The sequence below is a fragment of the Miniopterus natalensis genome, chromosome 9 (genome assembly GCF_054644295.1).
Source record: "Miniopterus natalensis isolate mMinNat1 chromosome 9, mMinNat1.hap1, whole genome shotgun sequence".
NCBI lineage: Eukaryota > Metazoa > Chordata > Mammalia > Chiroptera > Miniopteridae > Miniopterus > Miniopterus natalensis.
Genome location: NC_142089.1, coordinates 37,165,318 through 37,182,304, shown reverse-complemented (window position 1 = coordinate 37,182,304; position 16,987 = coordinate 37,165,318). Strand labels below are relative to the sequence as shown.

The 16,987-nt window shown below is 38.6% G+C and overlaps 1 protein-coding gene across 6 annotated transcripts in view; it reads right to left on the bottom strand.

The window, feature by feature from the left end:
• NFIA (nuclear factor I A) overlaps positions 1-16,987 on the bottom strand; it is a 353,365-nt gene that overhangs the window by 40,154 nt on the left and 296,224 nt on the right. For all 6 annotated transcript variants that reach the window (XM_016205901.2, XM_016205899.2, XM_016205903.2 and 3 more), the window contains 2 exons: positions 15,832-16,010; positions 13,182-13,347 (listed from right to left, as the gene is read on the bottom strand). In XM_016205901.2, the coding sequence (XP_016061387.1) occupies positions 13,182-13,347; positions 15,832-16,010 (345 nt within the window). The remainder of the gene's footprint in view (positions 1-13,181; positions 13,348-15,831; positions 16,011-16,987) is intronic.

Sequence of the window (16,987 nt, the reverse complement as noted above, 5' to 3'; positions counted from 1 at the left end):
GAGTTTACTAAATCTGGAAAGGTTTGTATTACAGCCCATTCTCTATTTTTGTCTGACCTAAATGTTGCCATTTGAAAGAAGGTTTAGCATACAAATAATTTAGCCACTCAGAATTACTATGAGACTGACAATTGTGTATTTCCATCCTTCAAACGAGTCAAACCTTGCAGTCCTCATTTCAAAACATCTCAGAAGGCCTTTAATGCTCTCATAGGTTACTAAAACTGCTCCAAAATTATTCTGGTTTTTAAAAAAGAGAGTAATGGTGAGAGAGGTGGTAGTGTGATTGCATTTTTTAAAAAAGGATATTACAACTACAAAAATCTGTGAATTGCCGAGTACCTAAGTTACTGGATGGGACAAATGGTGCCCAGGGAAATTTATCCTATAGAAAGCTACACTCTGGGAAAAATCAAGGACACAGGAAAAACAAGGGAAGGAAGAAAGAAATTCTGACTCATCTTCCATTATTATAGCTACAACAGACAGAGTGTTCACCTATAACAGGATGTAGTTCTAGAAATAAGTTGAATCTGAGCTTCCCAAAGAACAGTGGAATAAGGGAGTTATACTGTTAAACAAAAACCTTCACTGAACTTTTTATTAAAACATCCACTTATACCATCATGGGTCAATTATACATGCACAGCTAAGAGCTTTCAACATGAATATAAAATCAAGTAAAGGGGGCAGTGTGGTAATTAATTACATACAACTGTGTTTATGCCATTATATCACATTCATAGCCTTCTTGCCTTATTTACAACAATGATCAAATGCTGCAGGAAGACCTTCAGGAAATCAGGAAATCCAGAAAATTATTTTCTGGGAAGATTATTGTAGCCATTTTTTCAGGATTCTGGAGGAAAGATTCAGGGGCGTTTGATGATTTTTCTGAACAAATCAACAGGGAAATCAATTTGCCTATATAATCTCATTATAAAAGTCTTCATGGCAACATGACTATTAGAAATCAAGGTATGGCTTCTTTGGCTGCTTCTGAAACAAAATGTTTGCTTTTTTGTTTTTTGGGGTTTTTTTTTAGCAGCCGTTTTATCTACATGAGCAGTATACCATGGACCATTTTCTTAATGTATGGAAGAACATTCCTATAGGAAGCTTCCACCACGTTTTATTTGCACTAATCTGATAATATCTTTCCTCTCTCTAAGGTATTTCTTCACATTATCCAAGAGTCTTAGTTTGGCTGTAACCATAACGGTAAATATCAAAATCCCAAATCAGAATTTAATCCATAGGCAGAAAACCCCATTCTTCTGTGTTACCCACTTACATGCATTGTTAATTCTGTAATCCTTCACTTAGGCCAGCGGTTCTCAACCTGTGTGCTTGTGTGCTGCAAGAATTTTATCTGACTACTTAGTCGGGGCACTGATTTCTCTTCCCTTAGATTGCCAAATAAAAAAATGACAACAGCCAACACAACAACAGCTGTTCAGTGTGAATGAATCAAAATTATACCTATTTTTTTTGTCAGATCAGCAAAAAATATACTTTTTGGTGTGCGGCAGAATTTGGGTAATTAGTTTATGTGCCACGAGGTGGAAACGGTTGAGACTCGCTGGCGTAGGCAGTGCAAGACCTGGTTGGCATGATCAGCTGGGGGAATGGCTCAAGAACAGTTCCTTCTTTATAGGCAGTAGTTTCAAAGAGCCTCTGGGAGTGCTGGAAACTCTCTCTAGGGGAAGGTAGAGCGGGCAGGGAGAGCGGCAGAGAGCACCTATTAGCATCCCCCCACTCCCTTCTCTCTGTCAGTCTGTGCCAGGCCCTCTACTGAGCATTATGGCAGATACAAAGGTGAGCAAGACACACCAATTTCCTCAAAATGTTAGAGTCTAAGGGGGAGAGATAAGTACAGAAAATGAAAATAGGAGTGCCTCAAAGTAATATAAATAAAAATCTGTGGGGCATTAAAGGACAGAAAAGTGACACCTGGCGGGAGACCAGCAAAAGCTTTACAGAGAAGATGGAGATGGCTTCAGAGAGAGGCTGGAAAAGCTGTGTTGGCTGATAGGTTCAGATGGATTAGCGGTCACAGAGGAAGCAGCACAAGCAAAGGTATAGAGGTGGGAATTGGAGGCATCAATCGTGGAGCAAAAGGAAAAAAGATGAGATTTTGCAAATTACATTTTGCCATACAGTAAGGGTAAATAAAATTTTAAAGATCAGAGACCTGGCTGTTTGAACATGGAGGGTGGAAAAGTCTACTGAACTTATTTTTCTTTTAAGAGGAAGAAATAATTTCAAAAGTAACCAAAGACAACAAATTTTCGTTCTGGACATCCTTAAGACAACTGGACATCCTAACACTCTAAACCTTTTTCCTTTCTATCTCAGATATCAATATGCACTCACATGTCCCCTTGTTTTCAGTAATTCAGACATGTTCACATGTGGGGAATTTCCCTCTAAAAATAAGTAGTTGAAAATTCAGTTGCACTCCAATAAACTTAATGGGATTCCACTACGTGTCCAGGATTGTGCTAGTTATTGGAAAGAAGTAATCAGAACAAGTTTAGGAATGCAGACGTGGACAGATCCCTGTGTATCCAAATTGCAGTTTTAGTTAAGTGTTCACCAGGGACACCTGACAGTGCATGAGAAAGCATTCAGGTGCAAACTGAAACAGTGAGATGACTAAATACCTAATGAAAATAATTTCTAGAATCTTTTATTAATGGCAGTATCACGCAATTTTTTTTTAAGAAAAGCCCTGTGAGAAAAGATTATTTTCTTAAAAAAAAAAAAAAAAAGCAGAAACTATCAGGAAATGGATTGGCTAATTTCTAAATAAAACCCACTACAAAAGAACTCACTTAAGAACTTGAACAGCACTGTTTCTTGCAAGGTCATAAAAGAAACACTGGAGAATATCCGAGTGCTTTTCCTTCAGAGAAATCTATTGGTATCGACAAGTTTACGGGCCTGAGTTAGCATTATTAATATCACTACACAGTCAAGGAAGCACAGCCTGTGCTTACACATGATCCAGTACGCAGAGATTTAGAGATTCTCATGGGATTGAATAGATGAAGTTTATATCCAGATGTTTAAAACCTAGGAGATAACCACACTGAATTTCCATTATTTTGATCACATCTGTGCAGTCACAGTTACCTCATTCTATTATCTCTGCACATCTTTTGTCTCTACAAACAAGTTACCAACAACAACAAAAAAGGAAGCCCTCAGGGCATGAAATTAAAGCCTATTTATCGCTAGTAAATTATTACAGAACAACATACCCACAAGCTGTCTTCCTGAATTCTAACTTTACTGTATTAGCATTACTTAACATGTATGGTAACAATTTACATGACATGTCTAATGTGCCAATAGTTCACAAAAATCATGAAAAGAATCAATGTAGCCAGATGGCCTTGCTCTCTTGGAATTTCTGCTTATATTAAGGATCTTCCTAGGGAGGTAGGGGTTCATGATGTGCGGTAAAATACGCAGAAAGGAAGGCACAAGACAATTCATGTGTGCAGACAGAGAGAAAGGGATCAGAGCAACTTGTACACTGGTGGCCCTTTGACCTTACGTTGCCAAAATCTGTGTGATAAAGAGGCACTTTATAATGAGTGTTTCCTGTACACAGTCTATTTAAACTGCCTGTAACATGGTTTCTTTTCATAATATTTTTAAAGGGTTAGAATACAGCCTTGTTTCAGTTCATTTATATTTATTTCTGATGGCTAATCCAAATTCTATAACTGTCATTTATTTTTCTGTGTATGCTGTGTGTTGTTCAACTGATAGAACATATTTATTGATCAGAAGCAACAATGTATATGAGAAGGCACAGGTGAAAGTTATATTAAATAGCCACAGAAAAGAATCCCTGGATTCAGCTGGGGTTTACTAAAAAAAGAAACTTAGATCAATATATTGGATTGCTCCTTTTTGAAAGGCTCTCTAGCCTCTGGAAAGGCAGTATAACTCTGGAAACCTACTTCTGGGAATTTATCCTCAACAAATACTTAAAAGTACAGAGAAAATTTATGCTCCAGGATGTTCATTACAGCATTACTTATAAGAGCAACAAACTGGAATCAAGTTATAAGTTAATGCTTCATCCATATGTTGAAATATTTTGCAGCTATTAAAAATGTTTTAGAATAAAGATATCACTATGTTTATAAAATAAAATGAATAAAATCAGTTTATAAAACTATATATGTATATACATACACATATACATATATGGACATACACATACATCTATCATGATCAATTATGTTTAAAATATGCACAGAAAATGATTATCTCTGCAGAGTGATTTTATGGGTGATTTTTAAATACCTTCCAGTAGTTTTTAATCTTAAGAAAAATAAACACAAGTGGAGCCAGCAAACCCCAAATAATACTTCTATTTTTGCAGCAGTGCAATGTAGTCAGTAGAAAATAAATTTTAGAACCAGAAAATCCTGGACTGAATCCATTCAGTCTCTTATTAGAAATGTGATCTTTGCAACTGAGTCAACCTCTCTGAGCCTCTCTACACAAGGAGTACAGCACATGTTGGAATATATCCCATAGTTTGAGACAAAAGTTAATGTCCCACAGTAGGGGGATAAGGGAATTATTTGAAATCATATTTCCTAACTTTTTCATGAAATAAGAAAAGGTGTAAAATAGTAAATAAAAAAACAGCATACAGCCCGGCTGGTGTGGCACAGTGGTTGAGCATCAACCTATGAACTCCTAGGAGGTCACAGTTCGATTCCCAGTCAGGGCACATGTCCGGGGTTGAGGGCTCGATCCCCAGTAGGGGGCATGCAGGAGGCAGCCGATCAATGACTCTCTCACCATTGATGTTTCTATCTTTTTCTCCCTTATCCTTCCTCTCTCCGAAATCAATAAAAACATATTTTTTTTAAAAATTGCATACAAAATATTATATGCAGTAGGTCATCATCTTATATGTGTGTGTATATACATACACAAATACACACATAAACATGCACTAAAAAAACTGGGGGGAAACCAGACCAGAATGTTGTTAGTAGTTGATTATAGGAGAATATAATTTTCTTTTTCATACTTTTCTATATCTTTCAAGTTTCTAACACTGCCATAAAATACCTTTGTAAAGGAAATCTTAAAACTCACCTGTCATCTGAAAAAGTAAAATACTGAGACAAAAACAAGAGTTGAATGGGCTAAGACCTAATGGTTGTAATCCCCCATTGTTTTTTCTCTTTTCTGACTCCTTTACAATGTTTATCTCGTACTCTCTTTTTCCTGTTCTTGTTCCTCTGTTTTTCCATCCTATTCATGGTACCCAGGAGTTGTTATTCTTGGAATATATATAAAAGTTCTTTATGGAGTGTCTTAGGGTTTTCAGAGGAAAGGTGTACTATAGCATATCTTAGTATATATCCTGGTTGTGTAGAAACCACTGGGCTCTGGAGTTCAACAGACCTGGTTTAATTTCAGTTTCCTCTTTTTTAAAAGAGGGCTGACAATTCCAATTTTGCAGATTTAAAATAACAATCAAATGCAACTAAGGTAATGCATATGAAAATACCTATCAAAGTGCCTGATTTTCAATAATTATTTTTCTTTATCCTGTGCAAATTTAAACACTGAAAATTTGGATTGTACACAAGGTAGAAATACCCTGCAAAAAGTATTTATGAAAAATTGTGATTTAAGATGGTGTCTTTGTATTCACTGGTTTCCGAAAGCAGAACTTGTGACCAAATGATGGCTACTGAGAATGAAAACGCTAACTCTGTACTGAATTCTTCACTATTTGTGAGGGGAGAGACTGTTTATTATTCTTTACCAGAAAGAGCACACATTTTTGCTACCATACTCAAAGTTCAGATCGGTATCGCTAAAATCTACATGCATAAAAACTGCCAAGGATTTTATGGACTTTCCCACCCACTACCACTTGTGAGAGTTTTGGTCACTATAGTGATTATACAAATATTTTTAAAACCAAAGAAATCATTATATTTGATATTAAAAAATCAATAACATCTTCCATCCTCATTGAATAAGGTATCAATGAGCTATCCCTAACAAACCAGTTCCTGTCCTTCACCACACAATGAAGTGTGTATATGTACATAGCCCCCTTCTATGGCAGTATTCTACACACACTTCTTAGCACTCTTCTCTATTGACTTAATACAACTCAAAGATTATTCCATGAGTTCATACAGACCTCTCGCTTTATTTTTAAAAGGTTCCTTAATGTATATTATATTGGTGGATATTTAGGTATTACCAATCTTGTATTATAATCAGTGTTGCAATGAATACTTGAGGTATGTCTTTGCTTACATTTAAAATTTACATATGTGTTTTTTCATATATATATATATATATATATATATATATATATTTATGAAAAACTAAATTGTCCTCTGAAGAAGTTGAACCAACTTTCAGCCCAACAATCCAAGCTCTGGGGAGTCCTAGAGAATAAAGGAAATCGACCTTTATTAACATCTACTTTTCACCTCTTTGCTGTTAACATATGGAAGCTTTGGGCTAAAGCGAAGATACTCATAGGATGCTGTGACCAAGTGTATGAACTACAGGTTCAAGGTGGCTGGGTGTGAATCTTGATGATTTTATAACTGGCTGAGCAATCTTGAGAAAGTTACCTCTATCTGCCTTATCATTCTCAATTAGGGTATTTACTTTTTAAAGTATTTATTTCATAGGCTTACCATGAATATTCAAACAAGGTAATACATATGAAAATATTTTTAAAAGTGCTTGATATATTAGTAAGAGCTCAATACTTTCTGTTGTTATTAATTTCAGACATGAGCAGGTAGTCGTGGCTCCTAAGTATCCAGAAACCATGTCACATTGCTTTATAATTGGTTAACAGTATGAGGTAGCAGAAAGAGCATAGGAAGGCCTGTGTTTGAGTCCCTACCAAGCTACAAGGAAACACAATCTTGAGAAAGTAACCTCTACTTTCTAATCTCAGTTTCCTTGTCTATAAAATCCTGACCTCATGGGCATCTTAGGAAGTCAAAACAAGAGAAAGTATATTTGTAAGAGCTTTGCAACCAAAAAGCATTGAGCATATATTAATTATCATACTAGAAAATTTCCATTCCAGTCATAGATAATTGCTGTATTCTTGGTTAACAGGTTCATATTCAGTCATCAGAGGTATAAGCATAAATAAATAATATGGGAAATTTGTTACGTGCCTCTATTTTAATAAAATTCTATTTTAAAAAAAAAATCAAAAGTTCAAGGCTAAGAAGTCAAGGACAAAAATGTTTATGCATCTTTCATGCATTTTAAATTGTTTTTGTGTTCCTAATTAATTTTAAAAAGGAAAATATGCATTCTATATATTCCTTCATAATTAGAAAGTGTTTTTTCTTTCCATTGTAATTCTAGACTAGGATGCCAGCTTTCAATTTCTTTTCTGGAAAAGTCCATTTTTATAGTATGATGTTGGTATCAACCTATTAGATAAAAATTGGATCTTACAATACAATTAAGAAAAAGAACAGTGCATTTTGAATGATCATATCACAAATGGACCCAAACATAATGAGAGATTTCTCCTATTCTTGAGCTGTAGTGTCCTCAGCACTCCTAGGAGTATCCATTCATTGCATTATATGTTTGTAATGTTAATGAGATGATGTTAATGAGATGATGCACATGGAAAAACTCAGTAATCGGCAAAGAGCTGCAACAGGCAGGATGTTAATAAGTTTCACCAGTAAGATACCTAATAGGCATCTCAAACATGGTCAAACCAAATTTCGATCCCCACCCCTCACCCAGAACTGCTCTTCCTATCATTTGCCCATCTCAGTTCATGGTAGCTCAATCTTTCCAGTTGCTTAGGTAAAAAATCTAGGAGTCATTGCTGATTTCTCTAGTTTTTTCCCCCCACTCAACCTACATCTAATGTGCCAGTAAATTCTATTGGTTTCACCTTTCAAATATTTCTCGCCACCCCAACCACCCCTATGTTGGTGTAGGCCATTAGCAACTCTTGATTGGATTATTACAACAGTGTGTCACCTCCTCCCGTGTTCGTTTTCTCCATTGTACTTACTAGTTCCCAATTTACTCATTTACTTATAATTATTGGTTGCCCCTCCCTCAAGAATGTAAGCTCCACAAGGGAAGGGGACTGTCTGTTTGTTCTCTTTTGCATCCCTTGTGCCTAGAATAGTGGCAGGCATGTAGAAGACACTCATTATATTTACTGATGCAAAAAACAGCCTCTTAACTGGTCTCCCTGCTTTAATTCTTGCCCCCTGGAATCTATTTTCAACAAAGCCTTCAAAGTGTTTCTGTTAAAACCTAGGTGGTCTCACTCCGCTGCTCCCCATCTCACTCCCAGCAAACGCCAAAGTCCTTACAGAGGCCTGTGAGAACCTGCGTTATTTGTCCGAGCCCTGAAACTCACCCACTCGCGCTCTCTGACCTCTCCTCCTCCTCGCCGTTCTCATCCCTCCGGCCTCTGGCCTCTGGGCTGTCCCTCACATCTTCCAGGCTACACTGGCTGTTGCTTCTGCTTGGAAAGCTCTCCCACTACAGTCCCCCGGCTCACCCTCTCACTCCTGTGAGGTCCATTCCAATGTCACAGGCTTTCCTGAGCGCCCAGTTTACGTTGTGCCCCGCCCCCACTCCGCCTCCCCTTGGTTTCGTCTTCCTTGCAGCACTTCATATTACCACCTTACACCATTCCTGCCTATTTTACTCTCTATTCTGTTTTCTGTCCTCTCTCTAAAATAAAAAGCTCCACAGGATCGGGGATTTTTCTCTCCATTTCCTGCTGGATCATGGCACCCAGAACACTGCTTGGCATGTGGCTTATGGCCAGTAACTATTTACTGCATGGAAGAAGTGATATCCTCTCTCTGGGTACTGAAACCCACAAAGGTAGTCAGCCGGTGGGCACAGAGCACACCCACTGGGAATTACTCTTACAGGTCATCCCTTCTGTTTGTCATGGTATCCTAAAGAGATCAGGCATAGGGTATCAGTCTTTCTCCAAGCAAATCAACAACACAACAGCTTTCCTTGAGAGACAGCAGAACTGTTATCTTCACCCTCATTCCTCTGTTGTTGTTTTAGGGTATGGGTAAGAATATTTCCCCCCATTAAAATGTATTTATTTCATAGGCAATTTTCCCCCCCAAATCTGCCTTTCTGGCCATGGTTGCAAAGTTGAGTACTGGTGCCAGAGGCAGCTGATTAGTTTAAAAATACATACTCTGCTTTAGGCAGGCATCCATTTGTATTTCATTATAAGAAGATATTAAAATGATGCCTTGGACTTTTAACTGTCTACAGCACAGCATATCTGTCACCCCAGTTCGTTGTGACAATCAGCCCAGGAGAGTGTTATTCCCATTAACAGATAAGGGAGTCGAGGCCCAGGAAAGTTGGTAATATGGGAGACCCTGGGCATGAGTTCCTACATTTACCTTTCAAATCTTTTTATTTGAAAATCAATTTTGGACATACTGTTGGGATGTTGAACATCTGTACTTAATACTCTGTCATGATGTTTCCTCTTGCAAAAGCTGTGCTCTAATAAACTGATAAACAGGATCACATTATCCTGTGATTTTTATTTCTAAGAAAGCATATAATTTATGAAACTATATTTTTGCCCTGAATTTTTATCCAGTGGTAATCCAATTTTAGACACATTCCACAATCCGCAAGCTAGTTTCTGAAGAAAAGTTGTCTTCTCTCTCAGACTTAAAGCACAGAATATTATCCCTACTAAGTGGCTTAGTAGTCACCCCCTCCAGAAACAATCTTTACCTGAGGCCCTACACCTGGACCAAACTCCCCCCCAAGTCCTCCTGAAGCACCCATGGATGCCTTCATCTGTGTTGTCCATGAAAACCACCTATTTACCAGCTGTCTCTCTCCATAAATCCCACATTTCTTTAGAATAAGATTGTCTCTGTATCCCGGTTAATACAGTCCTTGGCATATGACAAGTGTTCACTATATGGAGGCTGAATACATGAATGAAGGCAAGTAGGCATCAACGAAGAGTGTTAAGGGAGGAGGCGGGGGCTACTTCACCCCTGCTGTTTGTTCCCTTCTATACACCCATAGTCCCTCTCCACTTCCTCACTGTAGAGATTGGAAGTAGAAACTGGACTCGTCCCACCCCCTTCCTTCCCCCTGTGCTGGCAGGATGCACACAGCCACCTGGACCTGGATGCCATCATCGCTACACAGAGGGCAGACCTGCATAGACAGGCCCCCGGTGGGCCAGCACTGCCAGTGTCTGGGCAGATTTGTCTATGAAATTTGGAAGCACATTTGCCCAGAGTTATAAACTAAATTCTCTAATAGGAGAGGTTACGGTCTGGTCTTCCATCTTGTTTTTTCTTGTATTTTATTTATTAGTTGGTTCAGAAGTCAGGGTGTGAAAGAGGATGTTTTGTGGGGGTCCTTAAATCTCTTCTCAATGTGGACCAGTGGGCTTGGATATTTTTATCTGGAGAGGCTTCTCCTATGCTATAAATGACAGGCATCCCAGACTATCACTGTCCTTTTGATAAAGGAGAAGACAGTAAGGAGATATGTTTCTGTGAATTCAGCCAACTCCAGGAAAGCCCAGAAATGGGGGGCTAAATTTATGATGATAAAAACCTTTCTATGCTGTCAGTAGAACATTTTGTTTTGTCTACATTTCTAGAATCTTATGATTCAAAAAGTGATTATCAAATGACCTATATAAAACATTGGGCCTCTCTCTATTCTCCTTTTCCCAACAACTTTTAAATACTGTTCCTATAAACATGTAAGTATATGAATTAGATATGCCAAAATCCCCTCCACACTTCTTCACATAATTTTAAGAGAACATGTGAGGCTGGGCACAAGAGGATGATAAGTATCTTCTTATACAAGGCATTTGATTCAATCCAAGGAGTGGAGTCCAGAACTATGGACCGAAAAGGCATAATCCTGATTTAGGTGTTGAGTAGCTTCTACATATTCTAAAGACATATGTCTTCATTACCCAAACCTGGAGCCTTCGACTAGGTAAAACTTTTGGCAGATAATAAAATGCTCCAATTTACTTGGAAGTGATGCTTATCATGGCTAATTTCACACAAGCCTGCCAGGTAGGTATTATTATCCACATTTTACAGATGAGAAAACTGTGACTCGAGGAGAAACTGATAATTTGAAAGGCGGAGATTCGAGCTCCTATCCTTTGGACTTCAAAAGCCACATATGGTATTTCCACTCTTCTGCAGGGACTCAGAAAAGCCCCATCCCCATTACTAGAAAACACACCATACATGAAACATTGACTTAGTAGCGGAAATAAGGATATGTTTCTGCTATCCTACCATAGAGCAGGTAGACTATTATTACAGGGTTTTAAAGGACTGCCACTGTCCTATACAGATAGGGAGAAGTAGAACAGAAAAGTGGGACACAGAGGCATGTATAGGGAACAGTAAGCATGTGGCTGCCAATCTGTAAGCCAATATCCCTGGTGACTAGATTTTAATAGAGTTTGGGGATGGTTATTTCTCTAATTTGCTTGAAAATGTTACATTAATACACAATAAGCAGGACCTATGAGCCTCTTCTTCTCAGAAGCTTCTTTTCTAATCTGAGTTTCCAGGATCTGTAGACCAAGCCTAGTTTGCTTCCTGGGTCACTGGATATTCAGGGTTTTCTTTTTGCTGAAAAGTGTTGAACTACCTCTTACCAAGAGAAGCAAGTGTTCCCCAAATGGTCCCTGGACCCTCAATGTTTTTGCTGTACAACCAGAATCCATGCACAATGTCATTCACTTCTGCATGTATTATCAAATTGAATAATACTAGATAACCCAGAGCTTACCCTCAGACACATGTCCATGGGGGACTCTAGACATTTTGGGTTCAGTGTCCCCAGAATTAAATCTAATGAACAGTGTCAACCAAGGCTCATTTTTCCACTTTGGTCTTTCCCACCTGCACCGAATAGCATTATGTCCTTAACACTGAAAGGTAAGGAAGCTGAGACGCCTAGAATTACCCTCTACTATATTTACCTATATGGTTGTCCACTCCCAAAGCTCATGTCTACAAAACATCCCCACTCGAGCTCCCTCCATTCAGCTTCTATAATTGCTACTCAAGTTCTTGATCTTAACACTTCTTTCCCAGTCTACTCTAATATTTTCCTCAGTAGATTACTTGTATCCGGTCTCTCCTTCTTTGAAGACCTCCTCTCCTTAGGGTCATTGTCAATTCCTATTCTTTCCTGCATTCTCTGATCCCTCTGTAAAGCTCTAGGGAAGGTGCTCATCACACCCTTTGTCAAGGTTAGGTAGTCCACCCATTACCTGGGAATTCTGCCTCCATTTTTGTCATTGTTCCAGGTGCTAATAAAAGCCAACTCTGTGTGTTCTATCCCCTTGTCATCTCTAAAATATCAGCAGAACTGTTCTCCCTCTAATTCATCGAATAATGATTCCTATCATCCAAAAAGGGCTTAAAATGTTATATTGTCTGATCACATATTCCCAGGCTATGCAGAGAAGAGCGAAGTGTTCTTTTCTCTTTCCATCCAATTCTACCTTTTATCTCCTCCCCCTGCCAAGCCTAGCCAACCAACTGCTATGACTACTAGCTCATAAGATCTCTTCTGCCAGGCTCTTACTCTTGGTGAATGTTCAATGTACACATCTTTGCATTGCTACTTTAATCGAAACTTTTTTCTATTTGATGTATGAGGTGTATGACCTCCACCATGTCCATTACTCCTGGACTGTAAGTTACAGGAAGGCAGGGCTCTACAAAAGTATGAGGAACTTTTCTGCTAATAAAAACTCACACAAGTAGATTCTGTTTGGCGATCTTGAGGGCAGCATTCACAGCCACTCAAATAATATGCAAAACTTAATAGTTCATAACTTGATTTCAGTCCTGGGAATGTAGTTACACCATTTTATCCACCCAAACACCTAGTCATTTCTACATCTGGTGTAGTTGGTAGTACCCTAGAGTGGGGTCCACACTGATCTCATCTTGGCTTTGCAAATTCATGCTCCAACCACTGTTGGGGATCTGTGCCTATCCCTAGAGCCTATGCAGTGAGAGACTAAGTTTATGTGCAGATTCAAGTGCGCAGAGCTTCATCAGTGACCGGCGCCTTGTCTCAGCCATACTTACTTGGTGAGGTGGGGGAGGCTGCACCTCCTTCTGTTGATGTGGTCGGAGGCTTTGTGTCTGGCACCGGCAGAGGCACAGGCCTGGCCATCGGTGGTGGCGGTGGCGGTGGCAACATTGGGGTGGGAAGGAATGGGTTGTGCACTTTGCCTTGGCTACTCCCATTGGGCTGCAAGGGTGAGAACAAAACAACACACACACAAGAAAAAGAAGAAACGGACATGAACCATTAGCTGCTTCTCAAAACAAAAGATTTCTTAGGCACCTTTTATATAAATTACTAAGTATTCTAGCTACTTGAATTCTTCCATAAGAGTGTATGGATGAAGATTTGTTGGGCTGTTGTTCTTTTTTTTTTTTAAATATATCTTTATTGATTTCAGAGAGAGGAAAGGAGAGTGAGAGAGAGAGATAGAAACATCAATGATGAGAGAGTCATTGATCGAGCCCACAACCCGGGCATGTGCCCTGACCGGGAATCGAACCCTGATTGCCTGGATCCTAGGTCGACGCCAACCGCTGAGCCACGCCCGGCCGGGCTGTTGGGTTGTTCTTAAGGCATTCCACAAAAGTATAGTCTTAGGTACACATGCTCAATGCACCTAAACTTATCTTTTGAATTATGTTGACCTTCTTTGCATCTAGTTCTGTAAAATGACCTGCCAATTTTTGCTTGGAATGTTTCAGTTCTGTATGAACTGCTACCTTTGTCATCATTTTCATGATTATTAAATATTTATTTAATATATAAGTGCTTATAGATTGCAGAATTATTCCATCATGTCTATTTATATAGATATAGTAGAGTTTCCTAAATGTGCATTTGAGATAAAAAATATTTTATTTTCACTCCTCAAAGCTGATATTATATAACATTTAATAAATATGCTAACTGAACATAAAATATTTCTTACACATATTGTATGACATCAGACACAGAAACTTTAGAATTCAGCTGTCAAAATTCTGCTACGAAGAAAATATCACTTCTAATTTTGATTTAAAGGATAGAAGCATATGCCATGAAGTCATATTTATTTAGCTGCCTGATGTTAGAACAACTAAATAACAGCTCCTTAACAAAAGAAAGTTTCCCTCTGAAGAAAGCAATAAAATCCATTTTATTTTCAAGTTTTTCAAAATGGCCTCATGAAGAGACCTGCCTTTCACCCTATAAAATTTTGTTCAAAATGCAAAACTGGACATTTGACAGTTATATAGGATGATGTCAAGACTATTCTAAAGAGTTAGAAATGTAAAGGTCAGATGCTTGAGGCTGGCGACCACTCCAGCTTTTTCATGGTTCCCCAGGTGGCCCTTCTGACTCCAGACTTCAGTGATACTCTTCAACCAACACTAGCAGCTCATATGTAGGCTACAGTTCCGAATCAAAATTCAGTTGAAGGAGATGCTGTTTTCCCGGCTTTTAAGTTTAAGCTTAATGATTCTGCAGAGGCAGTCTCACTCCCTCATCGACATTCACTTAGATATTTAGCATCGCTCCTCAAAGGCTCTCTCGTCTGACAATCAGTATGCTATGGTTTCCTGCCAACAAACTTGCCTGCGTGTTACTTCTGAGAGGGCTGGAAGTCCATAAGCGAACTCTTTAGAATAAGCAGAGCAAATGAGTACACAAGCAAAAAGAAGAAAGGCACCACATTGATTTGTTGTCTAGACAGAAATGTATCTGCTAACACATCACCAGGCATTAGTCAGAGCTGCCTGGTCTGTCTCGGATATGCAGAATCAGGTGTTTCTGCAGGGGAGAGAATCAGTGGCAGGGCGGTGTGATATAGTATTTTAAATTAGGCAGTAACAATTATGGCTAATCTGCGGCTTCATGTGCAATTACCTGAGAAAAGGAAAATCACATTGGGCTTTATGCTGGTCATTATTTACTATTCATTATTATTATTATTATTGGCCTTGGGATATAGCTATCCATTGTAAACATTTAGTTCCATAGCTGAAATAAAATCTGTGATTTTAAAAAATTACTTTTACATTTGGAATATTATTTCAAACTGTGATTGTTTGGTTTGTTTGAGGAAAAAAATGAAAACATTCATTTGAAACTACTGAATCCTGTTTAGCTTTATACAAAGATAAGTGGGAAAGATAACTACTTGCAGAAATAACAAACCATAATAAACTGTACTTCTAGCATCTTGAGTTCAAGTACTGGTCAACTTGATCTAAAGTGTTAGAAGACTGTATTTTTAAAAAATATCAACTTAGTTGATCTGAAACATCTGTGCCTCCTCATTCCCCTACCTCTCCCTACCACCCCAAATCATTATTTAAAATTATTTGGTCTTTCTATTTTGTTAACTGTGTGAGCCCTAGCGTTAGCATGCATGAGGTGGAATTATCAGCCCACGGACCTTAGAAGGTTACAGAGTTCACCCTCAAGATGATTTATATCCATAAACTTGACAGTTGCAAACTTAACACAAACACTGTTTTTAAACCCTGGCCAATCACTCTTAGGGTAAGTTAACTTTCCCACAATCTAGAATAAATATGACATTTGCCTGCAGTCAGTCAGCACAACATTAGAGCACAATGTCACATGGTCATAAGGTCTCCCCTTGTTATTTTTACATTCAGTTAATATTTCTAAAGATATTGGAAAAAAAAGAGGTTTCCTTACATTGAGGAACCCCACCTGTCCAGCCTGCTGACCAGCATCAGGGCAGACAAGTTGGACAAACTCTTTCAGCGTCTCCTGAGGGTGGTAGCGGATGGCCGGATGTGAGAAGTAAGGCCCAGGCTGCTGGATAATGGGTGATGTCGGAAAATGAAGAGTCGATGGTGTTGCATGTGGACTTGCTGTAGGAAAAGAAAACGTCAGAGTTAGGATGAGTGAGACGTGCTTTGCCACAGCTTTTAAACCCGATTCAACTTCTTTTTTTTTTTTTAATTTCTTCTCCTGACCCAGTTCATAGTATTGCTCATGGGACTGAGCTTACCACTGGATAGGTCTGATAGATTTTCTTCCTTAAGGCTCTAAGACAAACATGGAGATTAGATTAGGGTAGAGTTTCAAGCTGTCTTTCTATTTTTGGTGGACATGAGTTATAAAGGCATTAATAATCCTTGGTGAAGCTGAAGATTATTCATTACCTTAAGAGCTCTTTTAATGAAGCAAGCAATAAAAAATGTATTTGGTAGATTAGACCTGATTTAACTGACATTACATATGACAAATTCCAGTTTGCACATATGGATCCCCTTACATGCTGAGCTATCCATAGACAATAATTCATTGTTAAAGCTCTTATACCCCTTTCAAGGATATTTCTAGGGACTCATTCAGGATGAAATTTTTTTGAAGTATGTAGTAAATGATCACTTAATGAACATGTGCAATTTGGGTGCCTCACTTTCCATGGAAGGTTTATGTCACTTTTTTTTTTTTTTCTCCATTTAAAGCCAAACTCAGAAATGTATAATGTTAGAGCAGTGGAACCCAAAGGCTGAGTAGTCAGTGACCCCTGCGAAAACTGCTGGCCCTCTGCTCATAAGAACTGATAAAAAACTCCCTTTTATTTGAACCCTGCTAAATTTCACTGCTACAAAGAGAAGCTTAAATTAGATTAAAAAACGTATGTGAGGTGCTGAATAATTTTTCTGAGAGAGCTTCTGCCCTTGAGTTGGAAGGGTAATTGATAAAACCTGCTGCAGGATAAGGGCAGCCCATGGGGAGGGGCGGGAGATATTCAAAGCAAGTGATGCCAGGATAGTGGCTCTCTCTCAATGAGGGCAGAGAAACAGCTCCCAAATTAAAACAGGTAAGAGTATTTCTC